Here is an 18443-nt window from a genome sequence, read left to right as displayed (position 1 = left end):
GATTTCCGTTCCTCACATAGGAGATATTATTGAAATCACGAGATTCGGACGTTCCCAATTTTGAAATAGATAGAATGAAAGAGATAAGAGAACGGGTTCATCTGGGCATCACAGAGTACCCAGTTGGGATCGCTAGTCTGGACATCTGACTCTCTTTCAGCAAATATCTGATTCTCTATGAACGCAATTTGAAAGAGCCATAGACCCTGGATTGCTGAAATCAACGAGCCGGCCCCAGCATTTTACACTGCCCGAACATACTCTAATCGTTCATTTATACTTTTTATTTCTTACCTGAGATGTGACAAGAGCCTCAAATTCGCTCCCTTCTCAGCATCGACAGTGGAACTACCCGATGGGTGGAGTGCCCTTTCAGCAGCGGAGCCGGCCGAAGCGCGGATTGCTCCAGCGGGGGAAACTGGCAGTGAGGGGCGATAGCGATCTCCAATATGGAGGCCCGGTGCTAAAATGCGATGCTCGACGGCTACAGTAGCGTCTTTTGCTGTTATTAATCAATCAATTACGTAGCGCAGTGCTTTGCTTACTCGAGGTAAGCTTATGTGGCCTACGAGACAATATAGTATTTTCCCGGCATATACTGCTACCGCATAGTTTTTAGTTTGCTGCAGCTGAGTTGTCACAACCTTGATTGGCCTCGGCGATTGCACACATGTACTCGAGGTAGACTTGTATGAGAGAAGAGGCAAAACGGTACCTGCACTCCGTATAGGTAGCCAACAGAGATACCTACTGGTACTATTCCGAGGTGGGTGGCATCGGCACAGCCCAGTGCAAAGTTTCACCCAGACGGCGGATCGTGCATGTTTACGCACATGTTGCCTCCGCCTAGGATTAGCTTCCATTGGCTCGTGCATGTACTGTGCTCTTATCTACATGAATCCATCGTCCATATCGTATAATATGGGGTAGCGGCCGATGTGGTTGGGCAGCCCTGCGCCATTCTCGGCCACGGGACCTGAATTCTGGCCGTACCTTGGGAATATATACTTGTACTTGGGTACCACCGCCTCTTTTCAGGAACTCGACAATCCGTATCGCCACCTGGTACAACTACAACTACGCTTGGACATTCCTACCGGTGAGCGCATAGCACAATCAAGCTGAGGAAACTCTTCTTTAAACCAAGCAATATCTCAAGCGTGCTGTATTGGTTTGAATTGGATTGTTCTACTACTGGCTGATTCTTTGCATTTCTAATCATCTTTTGCATCTTTGGCATCTTATTCTTCTCTGCTTTGCTATGTCCTAGCGTTCCCTTCACAACTCCCCTCTTCCCATTCAATCCTATTTCTTCTGTTCAAATCGTCACAATGGCGCCCATTGCGATATCCCCCGAACGAGACGGGCAGTTGGACACGCTGGCGGATCTGACTGCCAAGTTTGAGGACACCATTCGCTTCTACCTCAACGGAACCAAAGTCGTTCTCGACGAAATTGACCCTGAGATCACAGTCCTAGAGTACCTGAGAGGCATTGGACTGACAGGAACCAAGCTGTACGATTCATCACCCGTTTCCACAGTTTCATCTCAATCTGAGACTCATCAACGAAACAAAACTAACAAACCCTCTGATTAACAGTGGCTGCGGCGAAGGTGGATGCGGTGCTTGCACCATTGTTGTGAGCCAGTACAACCCCACCACCAAGAAGATCTATCACGCGAGTGTGAATGCCTGCCTAGCACCTCTTGTAAGTCTCGATGGCAAACATGTCGTCACCATTGAGGGCATTGGCAACACAAAGAGCCCGCATCCCACACAAGAACGCGTCGCCAAATCTCATGGGAGCCAATGCGGGTTCTGCACGCCCGGAATTGTCATGAGCCTGTATGCCTTGCTACGAAACAATTCGAACCCTACGCAGCATGAGGTGGAAGAAGCCTTTGACGGTAACTTGTGTCGTTGCACGGGGTACAGATCTATTCTAGACGCAGCCAACACCTTCAGCGCCGAGATGTCATGCGGCAAGGCCACAACTAATGGCGGCGGCGGTTGCTGCATGGAAAATGGAAGTGGCAAGCCTGCGGGGGGATGCTGTATGGACAAAAAGAACGATGACCAGCCAATCAAAAGATTCACGCCTCCAGGATTCATCGAGTATAATCCGGATACCGAACTCATCTTCCCCCCTTCCCTGAAGAAGCATGAGTTACGGCCTCTCGCTTTCGGCAACAAGAGGAAGAAGTGGTTTCGACCCGTCACACTGGAGCAGCTTCTCCAAATCAAGAGTGTGCACCCACACGCCAAGATTATTGGAGGAAGTACCGAGACGCAGATCGAAATCAAGTTCAAAGCGTTACAATACCCGGTATCGGTTTACGTGGGCGACATCGCCGAGCTGCGACAATACGAGTTCAAGGAGGATCATCTCGAAATTGGTGGCAACGTGACCCTGACTGACTTTGAGCATATCTGTGAAGACGCCATCGAGCGATATGGACATGAAAGAGCGCAAGTATTCAAGGGTATTCTGAAACAGTTAAAGTACTTTGCCGGCAGGCAGATCAGAAATGTCGGAACTCCTGCTGGAAATCTAGTCACCGCTTCGCCCATATCTGATTTGAATCCGGCCTTGTGGGGTGCAAATGCAGTCTTGGTGGCGAAGTCATTGGCTAAAGAGACGGAGATTCCGCTGTCACAGTTCTTCACAGGATACCGAAGGACAGCGCTTGCTCAAGACGCCGTCATCGCATCACTAAGGATTCCCGTTACCGCGGCCAAGGGAGAGTTCTACCGAACCTACAAGCAAGCGAAGAGAAAGGACGACGACATTGCCATTGTCACTGCGGCGCTGAGAGTCAAACTCGACGACGACGGCGTTGTTACTGACTGTAACCTCATCTATGGCGGCTTGGCTGCCATGACTGTCTCGGCCAAGACTGCATCAGAGTACCTGGTTGGGAAACGTCTTGCCGAGCTGGAGACGCTGGAGGGAACTATGAGTGCCCTAGGGAACGATTTTGATCTTGAATTCAGCGTTCCTGGAGGCATGGCATCATATCGAAAAGCGCTGGCTCTCGGCTTCTTCTACCGCTTCTATCACGATGCTCTCGCTATCCTGAGCGGGCAAAGCGAGCACATTGATACGCAAGCCATCGATGAAATAGAGCGATCTATATCGTTTGGGCGAACCGATTCAACCGCAGCGGCAGCTTACGAGAAAGAGGTCACTGGCAAATCGAACATCCATCTTGCCGCACTGAAACAGACGACTGGTGAAGCACAGTACACGGACGATATCCCGCCCATGAAGAATGAGTTGTATGGATGCTGGGTTCTGTCAACCCGAGCACATGCCAAGATCCTCTCTATCGATTATTCTACTGCTCTCGACATGCCTGGCGTGGTTGATTATGTGGACAGGCAAGATGTGCCGTCGGCCTCTGCTAATCGGTTTGGCGCACCTAATTTCGATGAGCTTTTCTTTGCCGAAGGCGAAGTACGCACAGCCGGTCAACCCATTGCCATGATCCTCGCTACTTCGGCGTCCAAAGCCCAAGAAGCAGCCAGAGCTGTCAAGATAGAATACGAAGATTTACCAGCCATCTTGACAATCGAGGAGGCCATCCAGAACGACAGCTTTCACCCATTCTACCGCGAGATTAAGACGGGCGACGTGGAAGAAGCTTTCAAGAATTGTGATTATGTCTTTACAGGCACTTCGCGGATGGGTGGCCAAGAGCACTTTTATTTGGAAACCAATGCAACTCTGGTCGTTCCTAGTCCAGAAGATGGAGCAATGGAGGTTTTCTCTAGCACGCAGAATCCAAATGAGGCGTGAGTGTTTCTTTTCTATTTCTCATCTGTTTTGTGGGATTTTATAGCTGACTCTTCTTATCTATAGGCAAGCATTCGCTGCTCGTATCTGCGATGTACCAGCTAACAAAGTTGTCGTCCGTGTAAAGAGACTAGGAGGCGGCTTTGGTGGCAAAGAGACTCGATCTATCCCTCTCAGCTGCGCCGTAGCTCTCGCTGCCAAGAAGACCAAGAGACCAGTCCGCTGCATGCTGACTCGAGAAGAAGACATGATCACCATGGGCCAAAGGCACCCTTTCTTGGGCAAATACAAGATAGGTTTCAACAAGGATGGAAAGATTCAGGCGCTTGATGTCGACATCTTCAACAACGGCGGATGGACCTTTGATCTCAGCGCTGCAGTACTTGAGCGAGCAATGGCACACGTCGACGGGTGCTACCGCATTCCTAATGCCTTTGTTAGAGGCCGCATTTGCAAAACAAACACCGTTTCCAATACGGCGTTCCGCGGCTTCGGTGGGCCTCAGGGCATGTTCATCATGGAAACCTGCATGGAGGAGTGCGCGGACCGTTTGGGCATTCCCATTGACCGCCTGCGGGAAATCAACTTTTACGAGCCTCTTGGCCTGACGCACTTTAACCAGGCTGTTACAGATTGGCATGTCCCGCTCATGTACAAGCAGGTTCAGGAAGAAAACAACTATGCAGAGCGCAAAGCGGCCGTTGTCAAATTCAATGAGAGCCATAAATGGCGTAAGAGGGGAATGGCTCTGATTCCCACCAAGTTTGGAATTTCTTTCACGGCCCTTTTCCTCAACCAGGCGGGAGCCCTGGTACACATTTATCACGATGGTTCCGTCCTGGTGGCTCATGGAGGCACTGAAATGGGCCAAGGACTTCACACCAAGATGACTCAGATTGCTGCACAAGCTCTACAGGTTCCTCTGGACAATGTCCACATCTCAGAAACGGCCACCAACACGGTTGCCAATGCTTCTTCAACAGCTGCATCAGCTTCTTCCGACTTGAACGGATATGCCATTTTCAACGCGTGCAAGCAACTCAATGAGCGACTCGCCCCTTACAGAGAGAAACTCGGTCCGGAGGCCACGATGAAAGACCTGGCTCATGCCGCCTACTTCGACCGCGTCAACCTGTCTGCTCAGGGCTTCTACAAGACACCAGAGATTGGGTACACATGGGGCGAGAACAAGGGCAAGCTGTTCTTCTACTTTACGCAAGGAGTGGCGCTCTCCGAGGTAGAAATCGACGTGCTGACCGGCACGTGGACCTGCCTCCGCGCAGATATCAAGATGGATGTTGGCCACTCCATCAACCCGGCCATCGACTACGGCCAGATCCAGGGCGCCTTCATGCAAGGACTCGGGCTCTTCACCATGGAAGAGTCCCTGTGGCTAAGGAACGGCGCCATGGCCGGCAATCTCTTCACGCGCGGGCCCGGGGCGTACAAGATCCCCGGCTTCCGCGACATTCCCCAGGAGTTCAACGTCACGCTGCTCAAGGACGTCGAGTGGAAGGATTTGCGGACGATCCAGCGCAGCAGAGGCGTGGGCGAGCCTCCGCTATTCATGGGTAGTTCAGTGTTCTTTGCTATTCGAGATGCGCTCAAGGCTGCGCGGAAAGACGCCGGCATTGAGGCGAAAGTTGGAGGAGGAGGAGATCATGGCGAAGATGGGCTGCTGAGGCTGGAGAGTCCCGCTACGCCGGAGAGGATCAGATTGATGTGCGAGGATGAGATTATGAGAAAGGCTCGTGTGGCTCCCAAGGAAGGAGAGAAGAGCTTCTTTGTGGCGATATGAGCTGCAGCACTATACATCATTTGACCATCTACTTATGATGTGCATATGCACTCAATCACTCTGCAGTATCATCAGCTGGGAATGAATTTACTCTGATTGGCCATCTTGTCTTTCCCTGCCCTTCTTGGCATGCTCATCACTCGGCCATGATTCGAGGGCCATTATCGTCTCCTAATATGCCAATCATCTTACATGTACGCAGCGACCATGTGATATATTAGCGCTAGGATCACTCAACTGTTTCTTTGCTACAAAAATTCAAAATTAGAAAATCTCTTATAAGAACACTGCCAAATATAGAAATCCTAGCTCCAAGCGTTATCCCGCGATTCTCCGTCAGGCTTGGTTTAAAAACAGAAGCATTATGTAATATCGAGGTGCGCTGATCCGAGATATTCCGATGTGACGGCGAAAATTGAAGTGAGTTGCCGGATTAGAGGACTATCGGCTGGCAGAAAGCCTGCTATAGCCGCTGAAGCAATGTTCAATATTTCTTCATTCTAATGAATATGTTGCTATCATGTGTCAATGATTCTATCTATCTTCTTAAATTAATGGCGAAATTTAGTTTTAAAATTGACTGCCTATACTATCGTTACCTAGCTCAACTACTCTTTACGTCACTAGCAATCATGTAGTACTGGAGCGGACAGGCCAATGTCCATCTTTGAAGTCCCCCCTTGCAATAATATTCGACCCATGCCTGTAGTTCCCGAGGTCCTGCATGTGGTTTTTGGCATGGTTTGGCTCCAACATGTATGTCATGGATGTAGCTCGGCACGAGCGAAGCGACGACATCCGACCCGTGAGGCCGGCGGCTGGCTTGGGGCCGGGAAAATGGGAACGGGAAGTGCATTTAGCGCTTTTATAGCTTGCTGGACCGACAGCGCTGCTTTCCTCGGTAGAAGGGTGATTTTATATGTTCAATGTTCTCATCCGTAGTTGCTGGGGATCCGTGTTAGCAGCATCTCTATTTCATAGTGGTGTCGTGCTTTGAGTGAGAGAAGAGGGCAAAGAACAGATGAAGAGAAAAACCTTAATTGCGGTGCCCAATAAGCATGCGGGCATTAGACATTGACAGGGACCAACAACCAGGAGAGAAAAAAATTCGTCAATATCGCGCTGGATGTTACTTGTGTGTGTGTTGTGCAGGCAGCTCTGCAAATTGCGGCGGTTGGGCGACCCTCCACTACGAGTTATAGCGGCTACAGTTAGGTTGCCTGCCCATTACAGGCGCTGTCTAGGCATTGCCGTACAGCGCTCAGCAGCACCCATCCAGCACCCGTCTCCCGCTACAGTACAGTGCAGTCTGGCTGCAGCATTCAAGGCCCCGGGCAGTTAGCGCAGCGCAGGTACTGCGCCCATTTCTTTAGCGCCAAGCCCCGCGAGACGAAAAGCCTTCGGTGCCAGGTCCCCACCAGGAGGGAGGATTATGGGGGGGGGCCGCCCAGCTGAACAAGGCCCGGGTGCCTCAACGCAGCTGCGGTTTTGCGCTTCCTGCTGATGCGGTTCTTGCTCTCGTGCTCAACTTAAATCTCGGTTTGCTGGCCAAACTCTGCGTCTGCATCCCATTCCTGCCTGGCAAAAGGACCGCGATCCTGATTCTCGAAACACCGGCCGAACGAGACGAACGCCTTGTCTGCGCCCTCCGAAGACCGGCCAACACGGACCGGCTGGTGGTTGGATCTCACACGACCTCTTTTGTTTCTTTTTTCCTTTGCCTGTGTTTTCACGTCTGTTCCTCTTGTCCTCGTGCGTTGACGGGGGAGACCCTGTGTCGCCTTCTTTGGGGGAAAGGGCTGGCCGCACAGCTTCGGGCAATGCTGGTTGCGCCATCGGGACCGCTCGAAACAACAGTTGCGACGTCTTACTCTCCCTCCCTCCTGTTCGATGATCTGCAGTCTTGTCGTGTTTGCGTAACCCTTCCGAGGCGGATAGATCCAATGGGAGCCCGAGCCGTCGGGAGATGAGAGAGAGAGATCCCGAGGAAACAGAGACAAAGGACAATAGGTCAATAAAAGACAAAAAAGGGCATACACAACAGAGGGCAGCACCGTGAGAGAGCACAGCAGCAATGAGCGAGCGCAAGGCTGCCGGTACCACGGCCATGGCGTCGGGTGCCATGGATGCCAAGGGAGGCGGAAACAAGGTGGTGGAGCGAAGCAGGCTGGCTGCCAAAGGCGATGCGGTCGAGCGCGTCAAGGATAAGGATCGCAATGCGGCTGGAGGCGCAGGCAAGAATCCCAAGAAGAGACGCAAGGTTAACCACGGTACGCAACATCTTGCCTTCTCACACCCCCCCTCCCTGAATTCCAGTTATCGTGATGTTTCCCGGAGAGCTGGACAAGGAGGGCCAGCTGGACGCGACGGTTGGCTTGCTGCCTCTTTCTCTTCTTCTCTTCCACCCACCCTCAATTCGGTCGAATTCATGTGGCTGGCGACCTTGGAGGCGCAAAAGTCGAGCACGTGTGTATGTGTATTGCAACATAGGCTAACGAGTAGCTGCGTGTCTCTGCCTCTGCCTCTGCAGCTTGCGTGTATTGTCGCAGATCTGTAAGTCTGACCCGCCTTGAAAGAAGAGCAGACGGTGATATGATGTGATGCCACTTGCGTGTGAAAGCATGACTGGCATTTTATCTGCTTCACTGCTTCACTGCTTCACTTGTAATGAAAGGAGACGAAAAGGAAAGAAGAAGGATCGTGGCTAACTGATTGGAACTTGGATGCGAGTAGCACATGACATGCGATCTCGTAAGTACATCTCCTGCATAAACCTCCGCAGAGGGGTTATGTTATTTTTTTTTTTTTTCCTTTTCTCCTCCAATCTGCCACGGAAGGCTTCATGGCATTATTCAAGGCTCCCTCTACGTATAGGGCTTTCTACTGGCCGAAATCTCTGATCCGATATTCTAACGCCCTGCATAGGAGCGGCCGTGTACCAGATGCATAAAGAGGAATATTGGTCATCTCTGCCACGATGAGCCCCGCGAATCGGAGCCAAAGAAAAAGACGGCCTCCGCCAAAACCGCCTCAACAGCGTCCGTAGATGACTCCGACACCATGTCACCGTCTGATTTGGGCCACAGCTCCCTCTCCAGCGCCATGGGCCCACCCCCAGCTTTCGATGGCGCCAGGCAGAGGGCAAATTCGGGCATTGGGGCTGGAGGCGTTCTTGGACAAGGCAATCCATTGTCTCTTGTGCAACCCGACGCTTCGTCGGGCTTGCAATCCAGCGCGCTGAACAGCAATGGTAACGCGAATCAATGTAAGCCCTGCCAGAAGAAGATTGGAACCACCCCTTGGTTCCCCTTTAATTGCTTTTAAGACTCGCTCCTTTGTGCTTTTCTCCATTTTATCAAAATGCTTGCCCAGTCTCCAGCCCAATTTCATCTTTGTCACGAGTATGATGATGTTTTGGGTAGCTAACAGTGAAGCAGTTGCGGGCTTCTCGGATGCTTGGCTTACGGCGCAGAATTACCACGATATGAATACCTATAACCCCAATTATATGATTGGACCCGAGGTCACTCACGAGTTCAATCTACTCAACGACTTTCTGCACAGCAGCCTCCTCGATGAGAGCAACCTTGCCTCCAATGAAGCTCAGAATAGCGCAGCCTTTAATCGGCCAGGAGCGGCGTCAGAGATGCTTGGTGGCTTCAGCAGTAACAACAACGATTTAGCAGCAAGCGGCTCCCTACAGGCACAGCATATGCGAGGATCCATGCTACCTCCCCCCAATGTTGACGATAAGACGGTGACGAGGTCTAATAAGGACAAGACACGAGAATACTACCTTCAGGCTGCCGACCCTTCTGGAAATGACAACCCAGAAGAGCGCATGTCTCGCGTGCTCAAGGCCAAGTACGATGCCGGCTTACTCAAACCTTTCAATTACATCAATGGCTATGCAAAGTTGGGCAAATACTTGGACGGTCATATCGCGCCCTCTTCGAAACAAAAGATTTTGCGAACAATCAACCAGTTTCGTCCCAAATTTAGAGAAAAGGCACAGGGTTTGACAGACATGCAGCTTGTGTACGTAGAGATGTGGTTCGAGAAACAGCTGATGGATTATGACCGAGTCTTTGCGAGCATGGCAGTGCCGGCGTGCTGCTGGAGACGAACGGGGGAAATTTTTAGAGGAAATAAAGAGATGGCGGAGCTGATTAACGTGCCAGTCGATCGGTTGCGAGATGTTAGTGTCTCCCCCCTTTCTTCCGTTCTCCGGAGAAGGCTTTTACTAGCTACAAGTGGTAATCAGTACTGACCAGATCGTTTAGGGCAAGATTGCGCTACACGAGATACTTACAGAAGAGTCCATGGTGCGATATTGGGAGGAATTTGGCACCATTGCGTTTGATCCAGCGCACGATACGTTGTTGACGGCGTGCTCTCTGAAGAATCCTAGTGATTCGTCAGATCACCCCATTATTAAGTGTTGCTTTTCGTTTTCGATACGCCGTGATGAGCATAAGCTGTGAGTCATCTACAGACATGCAGAATAAGCAAGAAGCAAGAAGCTAACTTTCTTTCTTTCTTTTTATTTTAGGCCCGCACTGATTGTTGGAAACTTTTTGCCGCACGATCCTCCTGCATCGTGAACCCTATACCTTCCGGTTAATGAATCACTGTATTTGCTACTGTTAGGCTTTAGTACGCTCGGACGAGAAAAGGGCGACTTATTGGACTTGGTATGGGCCGGTTTATATACCTACGTAACTGGCAAAGGTTGGGAAAAAAGGGAGCTTTTTTAGTCTGGATTTCCTGGGCATGGCTGAGGGGGTAAACCTTTTGATAATGTTTTATGCTTTTTCTTATTCCTTGTTCACCTTTTTCTTTTTTTTTTTCTCCTTTTCTTCTTCTTTTCAATATTGCTTCCTGGGGCGTTTAGATTCCCAGAAAATGTTGGAAAGAATCATTTCGAAGCAGTTGTTGATGGTGTTGATGCTGATAAACAGAGAGGGGTTTTCCTATTGGGTTCGCTAGAGTTTTTCAGGCACATAACCTACCTTATTTGAACATCATGGTAGTTTTTCAATTGAATAAACACTACTGCGCATGAGAGCGCACTGAGAGATGCTACGGGACCTGCTGAGGAGGTACTTGGATTTTGAGTCCCTCGTCGCTGGGGCACCTTCCTTCCCATAAGGGAGACGTGATGAGGAAGGTGCGGTGCTGCTGATTGTTGCGTGTCATTGTTTCCGAGCGACTCAGCCTTTTCACCCTCTCCGTTCCTTTTCTTCTGCTTCTCTTCTCTTCTTCTCTCCTACAGCTGTCTGTTGCGATAAATCTCTTCGTGATTGGTATTCTCTCTTCTGCCACTGCTGCGACGCAAGGCAGGGCGACTTACCCGTAATCAAGGCTTTTGAAACTGCGAATCTCGCCCTCTACCAGATTGCAGAGTTATTTCTCGTCATTAGCATGCCTTTCGAGGATATTACCTCCGTTGCGAGGATAAGAAAAGTCCGCTCATTCATTGGTAATTATTGCAGCGCATTACTCTTTATCCGCATCGCCCTTTAGATCGCCTTCTAACCGGATTTTGGTTATAGACTTTGCAGCCACCCTCCAATCTCAACTCTCTAATCCCCTTGACGCTGGACATATCGAATTACTCATCGCGGACACGGGCCATCATATTCAGCAGATTCACAATGCAACCCAACCAGGCTCAAGCGGCCCTCTGCCCCCAGATTTGGCCAAGGATGCCGAACGAAAAGGGCGCAATCTGTGGAATCTTTGCGTAAAATTGAGAAGAGAACATGATGCGGCTAAACCAGCGGAGAGCACCAAGCTGATTGTCAAGGCTCGGTCTTTTGCCTTTCAGATGCTGGAATTGGGCCGAAGTGCAGGCAGAGCCAAGAAGGACAACCAGTCTGAGGCTGTGTATCTCATGAATCTGGCCTTGGCATTAGGCAAGATTTGTATCGATGAATTAGATTGGGATTTGGCTAGGTTGGCGCTGCAGAAAGCTGCGGAGCTGATGGAACACCTGAAAGCAATCCCTTTTGACTCTTTGGATCCCATTGGACAGAATGAACGGGTGAAGCTTGACGCAGAATATTTGACAATGAGGACAGCTATGGTATGTATCTGTGCCAAAACATACTTTCAGAGTGCTTCACTGACAAGTTGGAGAGTCTTGGAAAGAAGATAGGCTTGACGTTGCAGAGCACATGTTTGGAAAAATTGATCTTCTTCGACCAGCACTCGATGTTAGCTCTGCAGAGCTTATAGCTGATACGTTTCAGCACATTGGATATGGTCTTGCTTCAAAAGGAGACTACGGTATGGCTGTGAAATGGTTAAAGCGCGCCTACGATCTTATAAGTCGCCAAGCGTTAGATCAGCTCTCGATCAAAGGGCTGGAGTTGCGATTGGCCATTTGCCAGGGACTTGTACGCGGGCTTCTAGACATCGGTTCACAGGAGTGTGTTCAAGAAGCCAATAGACTGATTGAATACATCGAGTCAGAGGTTGGAAACAAGCCGCTAGTACTGCACTGGCGCCTTGAGCTTCTCCAGAAAGCTCCGGGAGAAGTTTTCGACATCGAAGCTTACTTTAGTATACTACATCGAATGGTTCGTTCTTTCGACCACTCTGATGCGTCTTTCGCCTTTCTTTTGCATCATATCAAGAATTTGAGAGACAGAAACCATCGTCTAGCGCGCGGTCTATTGGATGAACTTTTGCTGCGGCACGTCATTGCATCAAAGAATAGCGATTGGGTGGGTAAAACTCTCGTGCGAAGGATATGGATGAGTACAGTGGACGATACAAATGCTATCTCAGCCCTGACTGATCTTCACAATCTACTAGACAAGGCTTGCGGTGGCCTTTCTGAGCCCCTAGAGCCTGACGTTGCTGGTGCAGCGCACTCTGTGAGTTGAAGCTCCAAATGCTCGTAACTTAGCCTGTTACTTGTGCTAAATGGATAGAAGGTTATATGGAATAAAATAGAGTCTGTCATTTCCGATAACCGTTTTGAAGTTGTTGAGGCTTGGTGCTCGATCGCCTTGCACACAATATTCACGGATAGTGGCGAAGCCAACCAAGGCAAATTTAGCAGAAAACTCATCACCTGTGCTCTGGATCTCAATGATACAGGCAAAGCTCGACAAGTTTTTCAGTCCATGTCTGATAATGTCAAAAACCATTTTCTCACGAGATATCTTACATTCAAAATATCCCTCATTGACCAGGACCATGATCTTGGCTGTGAAAGCATCCAACATCTCAGTCAAATCTCCGAGTCTTCAGAAGGTCGGGACATATTATACGCGTGTATCCGAGAGGCACAGCTAGCGGGAGACAGGCAATGTGCTCTGGCGGCACTTCAAGCCATTATTAGAAGTTGGAAGGACGATGAAGCGACGCCGAGCAATCTGCCATCAATATTGCGGTGTTCAATACGCCTCATCCAGTCAATTGAAGAAGAGGGCAATATGAGGGAAGTCCATCTTCAGAACACCGTATATGCTGACGATTTATGCTGCTTATTTGAGAAAGGTATTTGCTCAATTACATCATGTGAAGCGTTTTCTGACTCTATGGATATAGCTGCCGAATGCGCTGAGCGGAATCCTCAAGATGGCGATGGCAAATTATTTACTGTGTTTGAGTTACACTGGTTTCGGAAAAATGCATACAACTTGGGTGTGTTGAAGTGTGAAACTTGGGACATTGTTCATATCCTCCGGATATTCAAAGCTTGCCTTGCCTTTTCATGCTTCTATCCTACAGATCTCTCCGCGCCTGACGACAGTGAGATCGCAATAATGGCCATGCGTTGCCACTTTGTTATCTCATCGGCGCTGATATCGCTATCTCGGACGGAAGACAAGGTAGAACCACATTTACAACACTATCTTGAAGCTAGACGGCACATCAGGGCATTCGATGCCATGCTAGAGACCAAGCTCGATACAACTCAAGAAGAAAGCGTCACGATAGATTTGATTGCCAAACTCTCCACATTGCTTGTATTTGACTTTGAAGCGGCCACTGCGTTAAAGGACTGGGATAGCTTGAACGAGACCGTTCGAAAAGCAAAAATTTGTCAAGATGAAGTCACTTATAAAGCAATGGGAGACTGTTTACTGAGAAGCAAAGCACCGGGTAAAGGTAAGCGTGCGGTTCAAGCCTTCCATGCCACATCTTGGGTGAAAAAGCTGACTCCACATGCCTTTAGTAATGTTTTCAACTATGCAACTGATCATCAATGAGATTTTTGAATTGAAAAAGTTCGATTATGAGAAACTTATGAAATATGTTCGTTGCATGTTTCAAGTTATTCTGGGAACGGACGATATTTCGGCTTTTCAGCTAACTGACCAAGCTTTGCAAATAGCTGGAGAGGCAAACGAAGTACGCTTCTCTTCATACGGAGATGTCTCCGGTAGTAGTACAGCCTTTGCTAATTCTTTTACAGATTGGAAATAAACTGCCGTCGGCCGAAATAGAATGGCTTGTTGCTACGACGTTTAATCATGGGATCGAATACTATGTCCGAGGAGAATCAGACTCGTGCCATCGCTGGGCGCTCAAGGCCATGGATCTAGCTATTTATGTTGACGATGGAGGTGTGATGAGAGACATGCTGCATGACAAATTTTCTCAGTTGCAACTTGACGGGAGATCTCGTTGAATCGCGATGTATCTTAATGAGGCTTTGTATGCTCTTTTTATATACGCCGTATGCTTAGAAACTTAGATAGATAATGAACAAAGCGTCGTATCGGAGATGATCTTGATGACGATCGACGGTGATAATTATTCGCGGAAAGGGGCGAGAAACGCGTTAGAGTGTGAGTAAGGGTTAAATTATCTTGCTATCGAATAATCGAATAGGTATCAGTCGATATCATACAGGCTATTACATCATATGCATTGATGAAAAAGAAGTCCTCATGACACACAAGACCAGTGCACTACACGCTTTCATCCTAAAGTAAGAGACAAGGAAGCAAGAAAAGGAAGGCTGGAAAAAGGGGGTGAAGCACATATAACAAGCGCTCGTGGTATCTCCTACTCTTGCGTCCGTGACCGACAATGTAACAATAATTAAGAAAAGCAGGATTGGTATATGTGTATATAAAGAGCAAAGGGGATAAAAAAAAAAGTTTCTCTTGCAAAATTCGTGTGCAGCAAAAGGGTAAAAAAAAAGGTAATGCAATCGCCACATCCTTGGGTATGCTTGAGAGTAGATTGGTATCAAATGTCGTCCCTGCGACTACTATTTTTAATTTTCCAAGATCCAATAGGCATGAACAATTCCAAGGTTGAAAAGAGAAGAGAAGAATAAAAAGAATAAAAAATAAACGAGTCGTGATTTCCCCTGTTTCTCCCCTTTTTACCCAAGTGAAAGTCGCAAAATAATGGCGAAAAAACATGGTGGAAAAAAAATACAGATAATGAAAAATAAAAAACTGAACGGCGTGTCGTCTTAGGTTTCGTGTATCATTTCCCAAATTCCTATCGGCCTTCGTGGTGATCATATGATGTTCGCAATGCTTAGTCTGTCTCTGCCTGCTGGACTGGCAGTCGGTCTCGATGGTTCGTTACCATACTTTGGCACTTCTGAAGTATATCGAGGGGCATCTGATAGCCGCTGCATAGCAGGCATGCTTGGTGCTGGGGATTCTCTCTTCACCTGAGGAGGCGGGAGAGTTGCCCAGTTGCTCATGGCATGAGCAGTCGTTCCTAATGCTCGAACCGCCGTTTCCAGCTGAGACCATCCTCCCCAATCCCTGCGCTCTTCGTCACTCAGCCCAGTTCTCATTACTGAACTAAAAAGGGCGTGTCCAAGCCCTCCAGATGGAACGCTATCAGTCTTGGGGGGCGGATAATCGCGATCGTGCCCTTCGTTCCAAACCCAAGATCTTGAAGGTGAAGCATGAAGGTCGGCGGAGACATATGCTATCAGCTCTTCGTCTCTAGCCAGCGAAACCAAAAGGGTTGATGGATCAACCGGAGATCTTGCAGAGGAAAAGGCATGGGGTGAGGTTGTTCTTGCTATATGGCTCGAATACTCGGCTCGCTTGACACTCAAAGTAGAGGCGAAAAACGAAAGGTATCTCCCACAGGCAGTGGTAATATCGCGTCTGGCATCTATAGCCGCCAAAGCTCGAATGCAGGTGATAGCATGGTCCAGATATCCCGTCAATAACAAAAATAGAGTAGAGCGAAAGACGTGAGATGTTAGAAGAGCGGTGGCTCCATCAGCAGGAGAGCCCGTTCGGTTAATCAGTGACGCAGTCTCAATCGCAATGTGCATACAGCTTTCAATAGCGGCAAGGCGGGTATCGACATCGCAGTTGGGATTCAGGTTATGACGGTGGAGAAGCAGCCGTGCGTGGAACAAATAAGTAAGAGGTGCCAAGAAGTGAGGCGCCAAAGCCACTGTGCTCGCCGGATCGCAAGCTGGAGGGAAAGTGTTGAGGCACTTCTTGAAATGCGCATCAAAATTGGTAAGTTGTACAAGCGGTATTGTGGGAGTATCAGTCGCTTTCACGATGGACGTGTAGGACCGCACAACATGAATAACAGCTAGAAGAGAATGAGTAAGTGGCTCGGCCCCGGTGGGAACTCTCATTCCGTCATCTCGGATGTATTGGTCGTCCACAGCAGCTGGCAAATCCACGCTGCAGTCTGCATCATCAATAAGAAACGGATGGCCCATCTCGGTGGCCAAAACCCTGTCTAAAATGTAAATCGCCCACCAAGTTCTACGTCGCATTTCTCCTTCAATCACGGGCCAGGTTTCCGAATCGAAATACAGGCCTAGATCCTGACCAACACGCACAGCATTGCCCAGCCAGTTCCACGCCGCAGATTTCAGATTCATTTCGTTGAGGCAGATTGTTATGAGGATAAGAGCTCTGGCGTCATCGAGGGTGTGATGATTGCACCAAGGATCTATTGCTTTGCGTGCGGATTCCAATAGCTCGGCAGGTCGGTAAAAGGTAACAGGAGTCGCAGGCAATTCGCTTGTAAACAAGCTGCCAGTCGCCAAAACGGCGAAAAATAAACACAAGAACCCCGGTGGCATGCGGGGTGGGCTTGCTCTGTACAAATCATCAACCATGGATTTGAACGTAGGTAAATGGATGATGGGAAACATCGTGTGCGCCGAACCATAATACGTGTTTAGCAGCTGGTCAGCAATCTGACGGGAGGGCAAATCCGGCGTAGGAGCGTCAAACACAGCTGGTGCTGGCAGGCGGTGCTGCGCCGGAGGTTTCCAAACGCCTTTCGAGAAGCTTCGCAAGTTCGTTCTCGCCAGAGCAAGGTCGGGGACTGGTTGAGGCCTCTTGCGTGATCTGCTCTCAGTCTCGATGGGAGGCGGCATCTGGGAAGATGATCGCTCTCTTGATTCGACATCAATATCCATGGAGCCATCTCTCTCCTGCAGCAGCCGACGGAGGTTGTTGTTGTCGCGCCGGACCTTTTCGATCTGTTTCTCCAGATCCTGCACCTGTTTAATAGACGACATTCTCCGATTTGTTTCCTTGGTGAACTGGCATTTGACATTTCGACTGGAGCATTCAGAGCAACTCGTCGTCTCAGTCGCATCACACTTGACTTTTCTCTCTCGACAGGCGTCGCAGCTGGGATCTTTCCGTCTTTGACGATAAGCCCTCTTTTGCCCTTGCACGCCTGAAGCGCCCGACAGTTGAGAGCCCCCGAGGCCTTGACTACTTACTAGAGAGTCGGTAGAAGCAACCGATTCACGGCCCATGATGGACGTTGGCGGCATAGGCGCATAAGGCGGAAAGCCCTGGTTCACGGGAGGCAAAGTCGGGATACCCAGGGGCTGAGGTGGTGTCGGGTTTGGTCTTCCCGCTGCGTTCAGCATGCTTCCAAGGTACCTCGATGGAGGTCGGGGCGATGTTGCAGATGAGACAGACGACGAGTCGTATGACCTGGTCGAAGGATTGGGAGATCGCGGATAAGGATTGTGCGACGTTTCTGCCATGGTTTCGTTGTTTGTGTTGATCAAACCCAAATCCAGAAACACAAAACAAAAACAAAAAATATCAGGACACCAGCCTGCAGCGTGGATATACACGCCCGTCGTTGAATTACCGATGCAAAACTAAGTTTGGTGCTGTGTTAGGCAGTTGAGTGACCCAACCGATCTGGCTCTCGGCACTAACGGAAGGGAACTCCGCGTCCCGTATTCGAAGGCGCCTGTATTACGCCAGCCGTCGATGTCTTCTAGAACCAATGGCGCTGCTCTACCGCGGCGCTGAGTTTCGAGGGCGAGGTGGCTGAGAAAAAAGAAACGAGAACCGGGAGAGTGGGCAGAAGGCAAAAGCAAAGAAAACAAGGCTAGCCAAAGAAGAAGAAAGGCTGCTCTAAGATGCCAACTATCGTTTGGGTATGAGCAAATCTGCACTGCGCCTCAGCCAGCTCCGACCTCGTCTTGTCTTGTCTTGCGATGTAGAAGCAAAATCTATATCCAAGTTCAGTTGCGGCACTGCTGATGAAATACTCAGCTCGAAGAATCCACGGCAGCCCTCCCGTTCAGTGAAGCTGTCGCAAGGATCGCAAGCCGGCATCTGACATGTGCAAATTGGGTCACGGCGGCGATTACGCGGTCTGCGCTCAGCAACTGGGACAAACAGCACAACAGCAGCAACAGCAGGAGCAGGAGCAGAAGCAGAAGCTGGGTGCCCAAGCCCAAAAGGTGCGCCGTCGGAGATGACAATGGGCGAAGACTCTCGCGACCAAGGAAGACGACTCGAGGTGGCTGGCTGGCGAATTTAAGACGGCGGCCGCTGCTGTGACTGCCGAGATGCAAGCAATGCCGCGGGAGAAGAGCCCTGGGTCTGGTATGTGA

At 49.6% G+C, this 18443-nt stretch overlaps 4 protein-coding genes across 4 annotated transcripts; 3 read left to right on the top strand and 1 right to left on the bottom strand.

Annotated features, from left to right (window-relative positions):
* Window positions 1–1331: 1331 nt before the first annotated feature.
* Window positions 1332–5596, top strand: TGAM01_v210396 (xanthine dehydrogenase; the record flags this gene model as incomplete). Its single annotated transcript, XM_018810626.1, has 3 exons — window positions 1332–1516; window positions 1602–3797; window positions 3865–5596. 3 exons carry the CDS (start codon window positions 1332–1334, stop codon window positions 5594–5596), a joined length of 4113 nt encoding a protein of 1370 aa, XP_018656159.1.
* Window positions 5597–7670: 2074 nt separating this feature from the next.
* Window positions 7671–12489, top strand: TGAM01_v210395 (hypothetical protein; the record flags this gene model as incomplete). Its single annotated transcript, XM_024550789.1, has 8 exons — window positions 7671–7866; window positions 8127–8149; window positions 8522–8861; window positions 9019–9634; window positions 10254–10290; window positions 10940–11078; window positions 11152–11684; window positions 11740–12489. The coding sequence occupies 8 exons, from the start codon at window positions 7671–7673 to the stop codon at window positions 12487–12489; spliced, it is 2634 nt and encodes an 877-aa protein (XP_024404462.1).
* Window positions 12490–15092: 2603 nt separating this feature from the next.
* TGAM01_v210394 (hypothetical protein) lies at window positions 15093–17576 on the bottom strand (the record flags this gene model as incomplete). The annotated part of the gene is made up of 1 exon (XM_018810624.1): window positions 15093–17576. The coding sequence occupies one exon, from the start codon at window positions 17574–17576 to the stop codon at window positions 15093–15095; it is 2484 nt and encodes an 827-aa protein (XP_018656157.1).
* Window positions 17577–18167: 591 nt separating this feature from the next.
* Window positions 18168–18443, top strand: TGAM01_v210393 (hypothetical protein; the record flags this gene model as incomplete). Its single annotated transcript, XM_018810623.1, has 2 exons — window positions 18168–18290; window positions 18336–18443. 2 exons carry the CDS (start codon window positions 18168–18170, stop codon window positions 18441–18443), a joined length of 231 nt encoding a protein of 76 aa, XP_018656156.1.

Source organism: Trichoderma gamsii, assembly GCF_001481775.2.
Source record: "Trichoderma gamsii strain T6085 chromosome Unknown Scaffold_62.2, whole genome shotgun sequence".
Taxonomy (NCBI): domain Eukaryota; kingdom Fungi; phylum Ascomycota; class Sordariomycetes; order Hypocreales; family Hypocreaceae; genus Trichoderma; species Trichoderma gamsii.
This window is presented reverse-complemented; position numbering and strand designations above follow the sequence as displayed.